At 32.1% G+C, this 15660-nt stretch overlaps 1 protein-coding gene across 2 annotated transcripts in view; it reads left to right on the top strand.

Moving 5' to 3' along the window:
* eag (potassium voltage-gated channel protein ether a go-go) overlaps positions 1–15660 on the top strand; it is a 364129-nt gene that overhangs the window by 304340 nt on the left and 44129 nt on the right. For both annotated transcript variants that reach the window (XM_074126880.1, XM_074126882.1), the window contains one exon: positions 9516–9616. In XM_074126880.1, coding sequence (XP_073982981.1) covers positions 9516–9616 — 101 coding nt within the window. The remainder of the gene's footprint in view (positions 1–9515; positions 9617–15660) is intronic.

Below are 15660 nucleotides of genomic sequence, written 5' to 3'. Positions count from 1 at the left end.
TGTATAAAAAAAAGAGTAATAAATGATAGAATAAAAATCATCGTTATACTAACGTTAATCATCAATAAATAATAAAAATGTTTTTAGTGCTTTTTTTGTTATATCGTTGTTGTGCCCATTAAAAACGGAAGTAATTACTTAAAAAACTTTTATAGCAATAGCAATAAAATATTGTTTACAAAACGTACAAACAGATGTTCTGACAAACACACATTTTATTATATACGATCTACTACTGTTCACAACTTGCTATTTATTATTTTCATCCCATTTAATCACAATTTTCTTGTTATTCCATGTTGTTTAATGTTTATTTTAAAGTATAGATTCTTCAAGGATATTAATCTGCGCCATCTTTAGTCCAACTCAAATATAGATGACTTTTCAATCTAAAGGATTGTTCTTGACCTAAGATGTTTTTCTTCTGCTAAATATTGGAATTTCCAACCGTAGAAGAAAATAACGTACTACTTAACCTTATAGAGTTATGTTTTTTTCAGCAGGGCTGAAAGTCCAATCAGGTATCCAAGAGGGAATCTCCTTCTTTTCCATTACTGGGGATCTCCCACGTCAAATCCACGCTTCGTAACCCCTCGCCCAATACTTAATAAACTACTTAGACAACAATTCAAAGCGGAAGGCTTCCAGGGATCTGGGGTAACGTTGTCTTCAAGAGAGATCAGAACCCCACTGGCCGGTAGTATACCTCGAAGTCTTCGGCCACTATGGTAATAAATCTTCATGTATTATACAATGAATTATCGTAAAAAGAAAAAACCTTCAATCCCATCATTGACGCCATTATTGGTATGAAACAAAAGCTTTTATTTTGAACAAGGACTGGATGTCACAGAATATCTCTTTGTATCCGGAAACTTAGCCTAATTCTAATCAATTTAGAATTGACTTTGTTTGCATTAGTACTTTACAAGTTGTGCTTTAATTTTTTTTGTGGTTTTGGGTTGTAGAAAGTTGTATAAATGTTCACAGATTTTGTTTTTGGTAATTTCTTCGTGGTTTGCTGGAACCTACACCCCTCCCCCCCCAAAAAAAATCTTGCTTTAATTTAGGCGTATCATGGTGCCAATAATGCTCGCAAGTTCTGAAATCCACTTAGAACAAAACTTAAAACCGTCATTTCCAGTGGAAAACAAATTTACGTGGGTGATAATTTATCTTGACGCGCCAATCTGGCCCAGTGGATACAACATGGCCGACTGGAAGCCATTTGTAACTAGTTAATCACTTAACCTCACTCTCTAAAGAACATCCTACTCTAACCAGACTTCTGCTTGACCAGTGATTTTTAGTGGAACGAGTGGGCGTGCGTACGTTGGAGTCGAGCTAGTTGATGCGCGTCCGTTCGTCGCCCCATCTTCCTTGAAAGCACTTTGCTTAACCCATTCCAGGAAATGTGAAGCTAACAACTTACCACTCGCGCTTCTAACTAATGCCCCTCCCTCTCAAGTAATAATGCTTAGTCTGAGAATATATTTCAGTATTAAAACTGTCCGGTAGGACAGTTGTATAAGGGTTGATCGTCAAAAACTGCACGAAAAAGCGTAACGTTGAAAAACACCCAACTTTGACAATTTTTTTCTCTTTTTCTATAAAAGATAAAATTCCCAAATTTTCTTTAAATTATAGGGCAAACCCACCTTTATGACTGTAATTTTTTTGCAACCACCCAGACCTAATAGATTTCGAGAAAAAAGTTGCCGAAAATGAGCAAAAACGGCATTTTCAGAAATTGTTGTTGTTCTTGTTCTTCTTGTTGTTGTTACCTTATTTGTAAACTACGTAGCGCCTAAACGCGTGAACCGATTTTCATGAATGAGGTGTCATTCGATTCGGAATGTTATGTAGATGTGCCTTTTGGGGGTCTCGACGCTGTACACCGAATGGGAGAGGTGTTAGCCCCCTTTATGTAAGGCCCCCTTCAAAATTATTATTACTAATTACTCTGTAAATCTTAGCCCGATTTTGATAAAATTTGGTAGGATGATGGGGTTAGGGCTTCCCTACGTAACATTAAAGCGACGATCTGCTCTTACACTAGTTAAGGGGAAGTATAGCAATCGTTTCAAATTATCGACAAGTGAACCGATTTTCATGAATGAAGTGTCATTCGAATCGAAATTTTGTACAGATTTGCACTTTAAAAGTCTCGACGCTATGCCTCATATGGAGGGGAGTTTGCCCCACCCAAGTAAGGCCTTTTACTATTATTACCAATATTTCTATAACGCTTTGTCCGATTTTGATAAAATTTAGCACGAAGAAGTGATTAAAGCTACTCTATATGGCTGTGAAGTGCCATCATGCTCTTACACCTACTAAGAGGAAGTACTGCAATCGTTAAAATTATCAATGGGTGAACCTATTTACATTAAGTAATGAATTATCGTTCGATTCAAAATCTTTGCCTCTTTGCCTTTTAGGGAGAAGTACTGTAATCTCAGTTTATTTTTCTTGCTCCTCTTAAAAGGAAGGTCTGAAATCGCAGTTTAAATTTGCTTTTTACGTACAAATACCTTCCTATTTTATATAAAAAGGCTTTCTCAAAAAAATTGTTATTGAGGATGGTTTGGGGACCGCAACTATAATCATTCTTTAAAAAGATCTCTCCAGTGGTAGTTACGGTTCCTACTTAACACCTTATCAGGTTATAATGATAGAATTGCTTATTCCAAATTTAAAAAAAAACAGTAAAGCAGATATGTAACTTAGCAAAATAGACAAAAATGAAAATCTATCCAAAAGGTACAAAAATCTCCTTAACAAAAACTTACAGTTTAAAATGTTAAGTATAAGGGTTGATTAAACGCCAAAAGGTACACAAATCAGCAAGTACCCAACATTTCATTCAAGCTTAGTTGATATAATTTAAGTAATTTTGCTGCATTAACTTTTCCTTCACATTTTTTAGAATTTATTAGATGTCACAGACCCTTATGCTGGCCATTTTCATCTACAAAATATTTGTTCAAGTAGCACTGTAGATTGACTTTAATATCTATTAATCTATAATAATCAAACTATTAATTACAGGTTAAAAAGAAAACGTTATAAAAAATTAAAAAAATTACGAGGCTACAAAATTCAAAAACTTTTTTAAAAAAATGCTTACACCAACATACATACATCAATGATTTCGATTATTTTATTTTTAATAAAAATCGTCTGTTTAAGTTCATTCTTCGATTAAAGTAATTGTTATTTTATGTAGTAGTCAAACGTTTATAATAATAGGTAATAATTATCTGGCTTTATCGCAAATAATATAGTTTTCTTCAATCACACTCTCAATGTAGCTGTTCTTCTCACAATGTTAAATATATGTTATGTAATATAAAATAAATGAGATATGCATACGTTTAGGACATCTAATTATTCCAGTATTTTACTATAAGTTAAATTAGGGGGTCTAAATTAAATTACAATTGAGAAATGAATCATTATTGTTGAATAATCTACTTGTTATTAACTGTGTGTTATTTGTGCTCACGAATATTTCGGTAAAACGAATTCAACACTGAAATATTCTTTTAAATCCGTGATTTAAATTTAAATAGTAGCCGACTCTAACTTTGTCTTTTTCTACTTTTGCATATATATGTGACATCTCAGAATAAAAAGCAAATTAAAGCTAAATCCGAAGAATAATTCGGAATAGAGTTAAAATAAAGTACCTATTTAAAAACGGATATAATATACATTTTATCATAATTATAACAAAATAATATTATGAACGAACTGGCCAGCATAAGGGTCTGTGACATCTAATAAATTCTAAAAAATGTGTAGGAAAAGTTAATGCAGCAAAATTACTTAAATTATATCAACTAAGCTTGAATGAAATGTTGGGTACTTGCTGATTTGTGTACCTTTTGGCGTTTAATCAACCCTTATACTTAACATTTTAAACTGTAAGTTTTTGTTAAGGAGTATTTCAAGCATTAACAATAAAACAATTAATATATAAAAAAAACAAACTAACGATGCTTCAACGAAATCTCTGATGATGATCGGAAGTAAAACGAACAATGAAAAATCTAGAAATGATTAACACATTGCTGATTCATGACTTCATATAACGTATTGGTCCATTGTTCCCTCTCAGACATTCATCATAGGCTGTTCCCATCTTTATGCCCTACAGTCTACAGTTTCTTGCAGTACAATCATTTCTGGGTGGATGATGATGTTGAACCGTTGCCGATAACACCCTTCATGTGTCCATGATCTTTCGGTAGTGTTATCCACCTTTCTCAACTTCAATCCTTAACGGGAAGAATTTCTTCGTCATGGAATCTGAATCCATTCATTTATCCTGAAGGTGGGTCGTGCAACTTTTCCTTCTTCGTCTAGTAACAGGAAGAATGTCCTGTCACTAATAAATGGGTTGTTACGACAATAAGCAGGCTGAGAGCGAACCACGCGGTGTGTGTGGATCCGTATCTTCACAGGATCAACAAAAGGTCCTCTCCTCTTTGCGTAGATTGCAATGAGGAGGAGGATTTCAAACATGTAATAATGATATGTCCACGTTATGTGGTAGAAAGGAAACGAATGTTTGACGACATATACAAGTATTTAGATGCACCATTTCGCTACGAAGACATAATATTCACCACCAACATCTATGTGCTTAAATCTGTAGCAGAGCTAGCCATGAAATATGAATGTATTTAAAAGTTGTAGAATGAATGGAAGAAAATGATTAGAGAAGGATTACGTGATTTTAATTTCGGTTAAGCTTTAAGGATGGCAGGAATATAGAGTACTGATCCATCCATTAGTTGGTAAGTTTGTATGTAAATAGTTGTATATAGTAGAGGGATGAATGTGTGAAGCGAATGTATTTATAAGTAAGAATGGAGAGTGAGTGATATTCTAGTAATAAGCACCTAGACGATGCTGGCTGTATGGCGGAAGCCAATGCCAAAAAAAAAGAATGTCATGGAATCTTTTTCCATTGCTGCCAATTCCCTACATCATCTGGCTTTGTAGATCTCTATTGATTCCCTTAACACTCTTGATTATGGTCTCTGGAGGATGACAATTTAGGAATTGATTAACACATAGTTCTGCGCTTGAATGCTCTCCTGACTTAATGAAAGGATAACCGTCTCTTGATCCTGTCATTTCCTATAGGGGAAAACTGAAAAATTGAGGGAATTTTCACTTTTAGAAGATTTAGAAAATAATCAGACTCCCTGACCCTCCAGGTTCTTCCGCGCACTATCCTTGTACCATCCAGTCGCATGTTCTTTGATACAAAAGGAGCGGATTTACTAGTTCGCTTGCTGAAACTTTATTATCATAGCCATTCCACTTAGCGAAGATTATCAGATTATTTGATCCTGATAACTAGATATATTTTGTGGCAGGACTAAGTAGATTTGGAACTAATTTATTTTATGGACAACCATGGGAATCGGTCAAATCACGACAACTTAACTACTAGTTGAAGAAATCAGACATCAGTCTTTGGATTATCAGCCGCCAGTTAAGCAATCCAGATAGAAGATTCATCGAGAAGAATGTGTACCACCTTGAACATTCCAAAGTTTTGTTTTTTAGCCACAATTTCCACGTAATTTACTTGTGGAAGAAATCAATTGATTCCCTCCCACAAAGAGTAACCACAATTTGAGTAGATATTTTAGTAAGAGGGGAGGGACGAAAGATATCCCTGCTTAGAATGGTCGCATAAATCTTCCTTCTTTTGCTCCACTTCCAGAGAAATCCCATTTTAAAACTCCGCACAACTCCAGACTCTCTGTAGTTATGTCTGCTGGATTTATCCAGCTAACTGGAGTTTAATGATAAAACTGTTAGCTTTTTTTTTTTGCAAAGTTGTAGTTTGTGTGGGCTAAAGTCGTTGTTGTGGAGGAGGAGAAGGAGGAAAAGCACACAGAAGTTCTAGGAGCTTTTTCTTCATCTTAAAACTTCATGCTACTTTTATAAAGAGATTTGTAAAAGTGACTAATACTGTATCGAAGGGGAAGGCGCTTTAAACATCTAGAGTCTTAAACACTCTTTAAGTTCAAACTTAAGATAAACTTTCTACAAATCTTATGAAGAGGAGGAAGAAGAAGAAGAAGATTCTTGGTTTCGCGCGCACGCACACAGAGCTCGGAAAATCTGGAGAAAACTTTAGCATTTTTCCTTTTCCACTAGGAATACTTTATTTCAATCATTGATCATTCAAGATGTTAGTTTCAGACAAGTTGTGCTCCTGACTGAGAAATCTCAAAATCTGAAAGGATTCTGTAAAGAAGGTACATATATTTCTCCCATACCTAGTAACCGCCAAGGCATCCAAGTCTCTTTTAAGCGAAGATCTGCTTAATCCATTAGTTGGTACATTGGAGTCGCACAGAATCTTCGCACAGAATCTGCAGTCGTAGAATTGCCCAGTTTCTTTATGAAAGATCTACTGCTGAGCTAAAGTCTGGCTGGCCTCCTCCTATTTCTTCAGTTTTCTTCTGAAGAGTAACGTTAAGAGTCGGATACAATAAAACTTCTAGAAAAGTGTAAAATCCATTCATTAAAATGATACTTCAGGATATCCTGAAAAATTGTTCGGCCCCCCCTGTTTGGAAATTGTCAGTAGGCGCTAACAGCGCGTCATTTTCCCTGTTGGCAAAACTGCGAATGAGGAAGGAGAGGGGATTGCAGCGTGTGCGGAGTTTTGTGGCCAGCTGGCCAGTGCGCCAAAAAGCTTCATAATAAATCCGTTGCAAGTGCCTTTGCTCTTAAACTAGTCGTCAGCCATTACAGCGAAAAAAGTCTCGTTGTTTGTTCTGTGCGGGTGTGTTATTATTGGCCATGACCATTTTATTTTTTGTACTGTATACACATGTAAGTCTTGCATATTTGTGATTATAAAAATAAATTTGGTTTTTCATATTTTAAAAGGTATTCTGTGTGGTGGTAGCGTCCCCTACCCCTTTGACCCATCCTTTACTTTATCACTCTCTCCAGTCATTCCTTTTTTTCTCTTTTGCTCTCCCAATTTATAGTTCTGATTGACTTTGGCCTAATTTTCTGTAACCTCGAAATTTTAGCTTCAAATTTAACTTAAATATATAAGACTCAGGATCCTAAAGCGCATTAAATGGTACTTTAAGCTGTAGGAACTGAAAGGAAACTAACGGCGGCAGTATACATCAAGATACAGTAAGAATGTCTCTACTGCAAAGAGTTGGAAGAATTACTTTGGCCAAGATAACCAAGGTAACTTTCTAGAGGTGAGTTCTTCGCCCTCCAGGATGTTGCTTAAGCGTAAGAAACTCATGCTCAAGCTAATGGCGTGTAGGCCAAAATCCAGCCTTGGTAAAGACGAGAAAATAAGTGCACCTAAAAAATAAACCACCAATGAAGGTAGGCAGTTTTACTCAAAAAAACGAATATGACCGATCAAAACCGAACACTTTTCAGAAGTGCGGAGTGAGTGGGAGGAAGTGACGTCTAGAAATGTTTGCCTTCACTTTTCTTTTAAGATTCCAATTTTAGATAAATTTAATTTAAACAAACAACAATATTCATTCTAATTATAAAAGAGCCAACATACTCCCTCACTTTATCGCCAATTTAAATAAATATTAATCAAATTTAAATTACGATAATTTTATCGATTCAATTATCGATATCGCTCTAATTACATTGGGCAAATAGTAATTTAATATAAACGATTTTCCTTGAAATATTAAAGGTAATGCCCCACCGTATTATGCAGCAGGAATTATTTGGAAGTAATTCATCTTTTTTGGAAAATTGGTCTGTAAGCTACCTCCCAATCGTATTCGTCTGGGAAAGGAAAGCGTTACTCTACAGAAAGCCCTTTTAAGTCCAGCTGCTCCCAAGGGAAAATACAGCTGCAACAGACAGCTGTAAAGGACAACAGCTTAGCGTCCCAACCTGGAGCTACTTAAAAAGAGGAATTCTGTTCGAATTGAACAATTCACCTTGTAAAGGAAACAGCTTAAGCGCCTTAACCGTATTCCTACCGGAGATCCTAAGTCTGCATCTGCAATTCTATGTAGACCATCATAAACGAATTTTAGATCTACTAAAGAGATTCGTCACGAGCCCTGTTGTATCACCTTAAACCACAAAGCTCAGTGCAAGAACCGCAGTTGCCTAAGACAGGTAAAAGTCCTTTGGACTCCAACATCGACATTTTAGTCATTTAAGGATGCCATGATTCCTGAAGATGCCTATTAGTACATTACACAATACATTTCTTATTAACTTCTTAACAAAAACTTACAGTTTAAAAAGTTAAGTATAAGGGTTGATCAAACAACAAAAGGTACACAAATTAGCAAGTACCTAACAACAGAAATTTTTGAAAATACCATTTTTGCTCATTTTCAGCAACTTTTTTTCTTGAAAGCTATCAGATCTCGGTTGTAGCAAAAAAAATTACAGTTATAAAGGAGGATTTTGCCCTTTATCCTAAAGAAAATTTGGGAATTTTATCTTTTATAAAAAAAGACAAAACAAAAAAATTGTCAAAGCTGGGTGTTTTGGACGTTCTGCTTTTTCGTGCAGTTCTTGACGATCAACCCAAATTACAATATCCGCCCTACCGGACCAATTTTAATAATTCCGTAAAAGTGGTTAAATAGATAAATATCTTGGTTGAGTAAGTCGTGCGCTTCAGTTTGGGGCGCACATAAATCGTTTTTTCCCGCTGACATCAACGGGCGAAGCGTGGTAATTATATCCTGGTTGAGAATGGCCAAATATGGCGGTCGTAAGCGCTAATGACGTCACTAACAAACAACTCGCGTTAAACTATTATGGCCTACCACTCCATCTTTGACCCGCCAATGATTTTCATTCCCGCCTAAAATTAGCCACTTATAAACAGCAGGAAGCCGAACACAAAGACTGACATTTCCACTTCTACCAGTAATCAACAATTTCTTGCGCTACCAAAGAGGGTAGCAGACCCCCAAAAAGAAGAAGTAGAAGAAGAAAAAAACAAGGGAAAACTGGGCATCTAATAATGAACTGATGGAACTCTCTGCTTTATTTTGAGCAAAACACCTAAAGTGAGCACACTCACATGACTATTTCTTTCTTCACTCTAAGTTCACTTCTGATTTTGAGATTTTACGAAAATATTCGCTATAATATCCCTTAAATACTGATTTTAGGTACCAAGCACATATTTCACAAGTACGTGTGACTATATCAGAACTCATCAACACCAAAATATTGAGTTTAATCCTGATATTTCACAAACAGCTGACTCGAAAATCAGCCATATTTAAATTAGCTTGCATACTATCGATTAGCTTTACATTTACTGTTAGTAAATCGAGACTACACCACGCATATTCGATGGAGATTCATTATGTTTGTAACGTCAGTAAAGACCTAATATAACACTTCATTTAGTACAAAATAAGAAGTTAAATTATTTAATAATTTCTTCAAAAATCCTGATAGTATTTGGTTTTTAATATATACGTTTGTCTGCCCGTTTGTTACAGCGGATAGCAGCTTCCTTTTGGCCAACGCACAGATCGTGGATTTCCCAATTGTCTACTGCAACGAGTCTTTCTGCAAGATCTCTGGGTATAATCGAGCAGAGGTGAGATATAATTATTATTACTATAACATTAACAAAAACATACAGTTTAAAAATTTAAATATATCTAAAGATACAAGATTGGCGAGGAATGGGTCAAATTAAAAACAAACTATTTTTTCCAAGTTTCGACAAATATATTGAAAAGACGAGTTTGATTTTTATTTGACCGATTCCTCGCCAATCTTGAATCCAAAGCTTAACAATTCACAGTCAAGAAATCTATATATTCATGTTAAATTCAACAATTGACTAAACACCAAAAGATTCACAAATATTTTGTTTATATTCAGACAGCTTTAGTGTATAAATTGTGTACAATTTCCAAATTATCTGTCGTGTGTAAAACGAGATATTTAGTGTTAAATTCTGTTTTCGTTTTACAGAGTGAAAATTTGAAATTCAAATATCTCGTAAACTACTCGATAGATTTTGATTATATTTTACCTGTAAATTGAGACAACTTCAATGTATAATTGAATAAAATGTCGTAATAATCTGTCGTGTAGAAAACGAGATATTAAGGGTTAAAGTTTGCTTACGTTTGAAACAGCGAAATATTCAACTTCAAATTTCTGGAAAACTACTTGATAGATTTTGTTTATATTTTACCTGCATATGGAGACTACTATTGTGTATAATTGTATACACAATCTATCGAGCAGAAAACGAGATATTTAGAGTTAAAGTTTGTTTCTGTTCTATAAAGTGAAAAATTCAACTTCAAATATCTCGAAAACTCCTCGATAGATTTTGTTTATATTTTCCCTGTATATGGAAACTTCTATTGTGTATAACTGTATAAATGTTAGTAAAAATCTATCGAGCAGAAAACGAAATATTTAGAGTGAAAGTTTGTTTCTGTTCTATAAAGTGTAAATATGAACTACAAATATCTCGAAAACTACTCGATAGATTTAGTTTATATTTTACCTGTATATGGAGACTACTATTGTGTATAACTGTATAAATTGTAGTAAAAATCTATCGAGTAGTTTTCGAGATATTTAGGGTTAAAATTTGTTTCTGTTCTATAAAGTGAAAACTTCATCTTCAAATATCTCGAAAACTACTCGATAGATTTTGTTTATATTTTACCTGTATATGGAGACTACTATTGTGTATAACTGCATAAATTTTAGTAAAAATCTATCGAGCAGAAAACGAGATATTTAGAGTTAAAGTTTGTTTCTGTTCTATATAGTGAAAAATTCAACTTCAAATATTTTGAAAACTATTCGATAGATTATGTTTATATTATACCTGTATATGGAGACTACTATTGTGTACAACTGTATCAATTTTAGTAAAAATCTATCGAGCAGAAAACGAGATATTTAGGTTTAAGGTTTGTTTCTGTTCTATAAAGTGAAAACTTCAACTTCAAATATCTCGAAAACTTCTCGATAGAATTAGTTTATATTTTACCTGTATATGGAGACTACTATTGTGTATAACTGTATAAATTGTACTAAAAATCTATCGAGTAGTTTTCGAGATATTTAGGGTTAAAATTTGTTTATGTTCTATAAAGTGAAAAATTCAACTTCAAAGATCTTGAAAACTACTCGATAGATTTGGTTTATATTTTACCTGTATATGGAGACTTCTATTGTGTATAACTGTATAAATGTTAGTAAAAATCTATCGAGCAGAAAAAGAGATATTTACAGTGAAAGTTTGTTTCTGTTCTATAAAGTGAAAACTTCAGCTTCAAATATCTCGAAAACTCCTCGATAGATTTTGTTTATATTTTACCGGTATATGGAGACTACTATTGTGTATAAATGTATCAATTTTAGTAAAAATCTATGGAGTAGAAAACGAGATATTTAGGTTTAAAGTTTAAACTAAATATCTCGAAAACTACACGATAGATTTTGTTTATATTTTACCTGTATATAGAGACTACTATTGTGTACAACTGTATAAATTTTAGTAAAAATCTATCGAGCAGAAAACGTGATATTTAGAGTTAAAGTTTGTTTCTGTTCTATAAAGTGAAAACTTCAACTTCAAATATCTGGAAAACTACTCGATAGATTTTGTTTATATTTTACCTATATATGGAGACTTCTATTGTGTATAACTGTATAAATGTTAGTAAAAATCTATCGAGCAGAAAAAGAGATATTTACAGTTAAAGTTTGTTTCTGTTCTATAAAGTGAAAACTTCAGCTTCAAATATCTCGAAAACTCCTCGATAGATTTTGTTTATATTTTACCTGTATATGGAGACTACTATTGTGTATAACTGTATAAATGTTAGTAAAAATCTATTGAGCAGAAAACGAGATATTTAGGATTAAACTTTGTTTCTGTTCTAAAAAGTGAAAATTTCAACTTCAAGTATTTTGAAAACTACTCGATAGATTTTGTTTCTATTTTACCTGTATATGGAGACTTCTATTGTGTATAACTGTATAAATGTTAGTAAAAATCTATCGAGCAGAAAACGAGATATTTAGGGTTAACGTTTGTTTCTGTTCTATAAAGTGTAAATTTGAACTACAAATATCTCGAAAACTACTCGATAGATTTTGTTTATGTTTTACCTGTATATTGAGACTACTATTGTGTATAAATATATTAATTTTAGTAAAAATCTATGGAGTAGAAAACGAGATATTTAGGTTTTCAGTTTAAACTAAATATCTCAAAAACTACACGATAGATTTTGTTTATATTTTAACTGTATATTGAGACTACTATTGTTTATAAAAGTATCAATTTTAGTAAAAATCTATGGAGCAGAAAACGAGATATTTAGGTTTAAGGTTTGTTTCTGTTCTATAAAGTGAAAACTTCAACTTCAAATATCTCGAAAACTTCTCGATAGATTTAGTTTATATTTTACCTGTATATGGAGACTACTATTGTGTATAACTGTATAAATTGTAGTAAAAATGTATCGAGTAGTTTTCGAGATATTTAGGGTTAAAGTTTGTTTCTGTTCTATATAGTGAAAAATTCAACCTCAAATATTTTGAAAACTACTTGATAGATTTTGTTTATATTTTACCTGTATAAAGAGACTACTATTGTGTACAACTGTATAAATTTTAGTAAAAATCTATCGAGCAGAAAACGTGATATTTAGAGTTAAAGTTTGTTTCTGTTCTATAAAGTGAAAACTTCAACTTCAAATATCTGGAAAACTACTCGATAGATTTTGTTTATATTTTACCTGTATATGGAGACTTCTATTGTGTATAACTGTATAAATGTTAGTAAAAATCTATCGAGCAGAAAAAGAGATATTTACAGTGAAAGTTTGTTTCTGTTCTATAAAGTGAAAACTTCAGCTTCAAATATCTCGAAAACTCCTCGATAGATTTTGTTTATATTTTACCTGTATATGGAGACTACTATTGTGTATAACTGTATAAATGTTAGTAAAAATCTATTGAGCAGAAAACGAGATATTTAGGATTAAACTTTGTTTCTGTTCTAAAAAGTGAAAACTTCAACTTCAAGTATTTTGAAAACTACTCGATAGATTTTGTTTCTATTTTACCTGTATATGGAGACTTCTATTGTGTATAACTGTATAAATGTTAGTAAAAATCTATCGAGCAGAAAACGAGATATTTAGGGTTAACGTTTGTTTCTGTTCTATAAAGTGTAAATTTGAACTACAAATATCTCGAAAACTACTCGATAGATTTTGTTTATGTTTTACCTGTATATTGAGACTACTATTGTGTATAAATGTATTAATTTTAGTAAAAATCTATGGAGTAGAAAACGAGATATTTAGGTTTAAAGTTTAAACTAAATATCTCAAAAACTACACGATAGATTTTGTTTATATTTTAGCTGTATATTGAGACTACTATTGTTTATAAAAGTATCAATTTTAGTAAAAATCTATGGAGCAGAAAACGAGATATTTAGGTTTAAGGTTTGTTTCTGTTCTATAAAGTGAAAACTTCAACTTCAAATATCTCGAAAACTTCTCGATAGATTTAGTTTATATTTTACCTGTATATGGAGACTACTATTGTGTATAACTGTATAAATTGTAGTAAAAATCTATCGAGTAGTTTTCGAGATATTTAGGGTTAAAATTTGTTTCTGTTCTAAAAAGTGTAAATTTGAACTACAAATATCTCGAAAACTACTCGATAGATTTTGTTTATGTTTACCTGTATATTGAGACTACTATTGTGTATAAATGTATCAATTTTAGTAAAAATCTATGGAGTAGAAAACGAGATATTTAGGTTTAAAGTTTAAACTAAATATCTCGAAAACTACACGATAGATTTTGTTTATATTTTACCTGTATATGGAGACTACTATTGTGTACAACTGTATAAATGTTAGTAAAAATCTATCGAGCAGAAAACGAGATATTTAGGGTTAACGTTTGTTTCTGTTCTATAAAGCGTAAATTTGAACTACAAATATCTCGAAAACTACTCGATAGATTTTGTTTATGTTTTACCTGTATATTGAGACTACTATTGTGTATAAATGTATCAATTTTAGTAAAAATCTATGGAGTAGAAAACGAGATATTTAGGTTTAAATTTTAAACTAAATATCTGGAAAACTACTCGATAGATTTTGTTTATATTTTACCTGTATATGGAGACTTCTATTGTGTATAACTGTATAAATGTTAGTAAAAATCTATCGAGCAGAAAACGAGATATTTAGGGTTAACGTTTGTTTCTGTTCTATAAAGTGTAAATTTCAAATATCTCGAAAACTTCTAGATAGATTTTGTTTATATTTTACCTGTATATGGAGACTACTATTGTGTATAACTGTATAAATGTTAGTAAAAATCTACTGAGCAGAAAACGAGATATTTAGGATTAAACTTTGTTTCTGTTCTAAAAAGTGAAAACTTCAACTTCAAGTATTTTGAAAACTACTCGATAGATTTTGTTTCTATTTTACCTGTATATGGAGACTTCTATTGTGTATAACTGTATAAATGTTAGTAAAAATCTATCGAGCAGAAAACGAGATATTTAGGGTTAACGTTTGTTTCTGTTCTATAAAGTGTAAATTTGAACTACAAATATCTCGAAAACTACTCGATAGATTTTGTTTATGTTTTACCTGTATATTGAGACTACTATTGTGTATAAATGTATTAATTTTAGTAAAAATCTATGGAGTAGAAAACGAGATATTTAGGTTTAAAGTTTAAACTAAATATCTCAAAAACTACACGATAGATTTTGTTTATATTTTAGCTGTATATTGAGACTACTATTGTTTATAAAAGTATCAATTTTAGTAAAAATCTATGGAGCAGAAAACGAGATATTTAGGTTTAAGGTTTGTTTCTGTTCTATAAAGTGAAAACTTCAACTTCAAATATCTCGAAAACTTCTCGATAGATTTAGTTTATATTTTACCTGTATATGGAGACTACTATTGTGTATAACTGTATAAATTGTAGTAAAAATCTATCGAGTAGTTTTCGAGATATTTAGGGTTAAAATTTGTTTCTGTTCTAAAAAGTGAAAATTTGAACTACAAATATCTCGAAAACTACTCGATAGATTTTGTTTATGTTTACCTGTATATTGAGACTACTATTGTGTATAAATGTATCAATTTTAGTAAAAATCTATGGAGTAGAAAACGAGATATTTAGGTTTAAAGTTTAAACTAAATATCTCGAAAACTACACGATAGATTTTGTTTATATTTTACCTGTATATGGAGACTACTATTGTGTACAACTGTATAAATGTTAGTAAAAATCTATCGAGCAGAAAACGAGATATTTAGGGTTAACGTTTGTTTCTGTTCTATAAAGCGTAAATTTGAACTACAAATATCTCGAAAACTACTCGATAGATTTTGTTTATGTTTTACCTGTATATTGAGACTACTATTGTGTATAAATGTATCAATTTTAGTAAAAATCTATGGAGTAGAAAACGAGATATTTAGGTTTAAAGTTTAAACTAAATATCTGGAAAACTACTCGATAGATTTTGTTTATATTTTACCTGTATATGGAGACTTCTATTGTGTATAACTGTATAAATGTTAGTAAAAATCTATCGAGCAGAAAA

Source organism: Rhodnius prolixus, unplaced genomic scaffold (genome assembly GCF_049639745.1).
Source record: "Rhodnius prolixus isolate KJV_2025 unplaced genomic scaffold, Rpr scaffold_3, whole genome shotgun sequence".
Taxonomy (NCBI): Eukaryota; Metazoa; Arthropoda; class Insecta; order Hemiptera; family Reduviidae; genus Rhodnius; species Rhodnius prolixus.
Note: the sequence above shows the minus strand (reverse complement) of the source record. Positions and strands in the feature narration are given on the sequence as shown.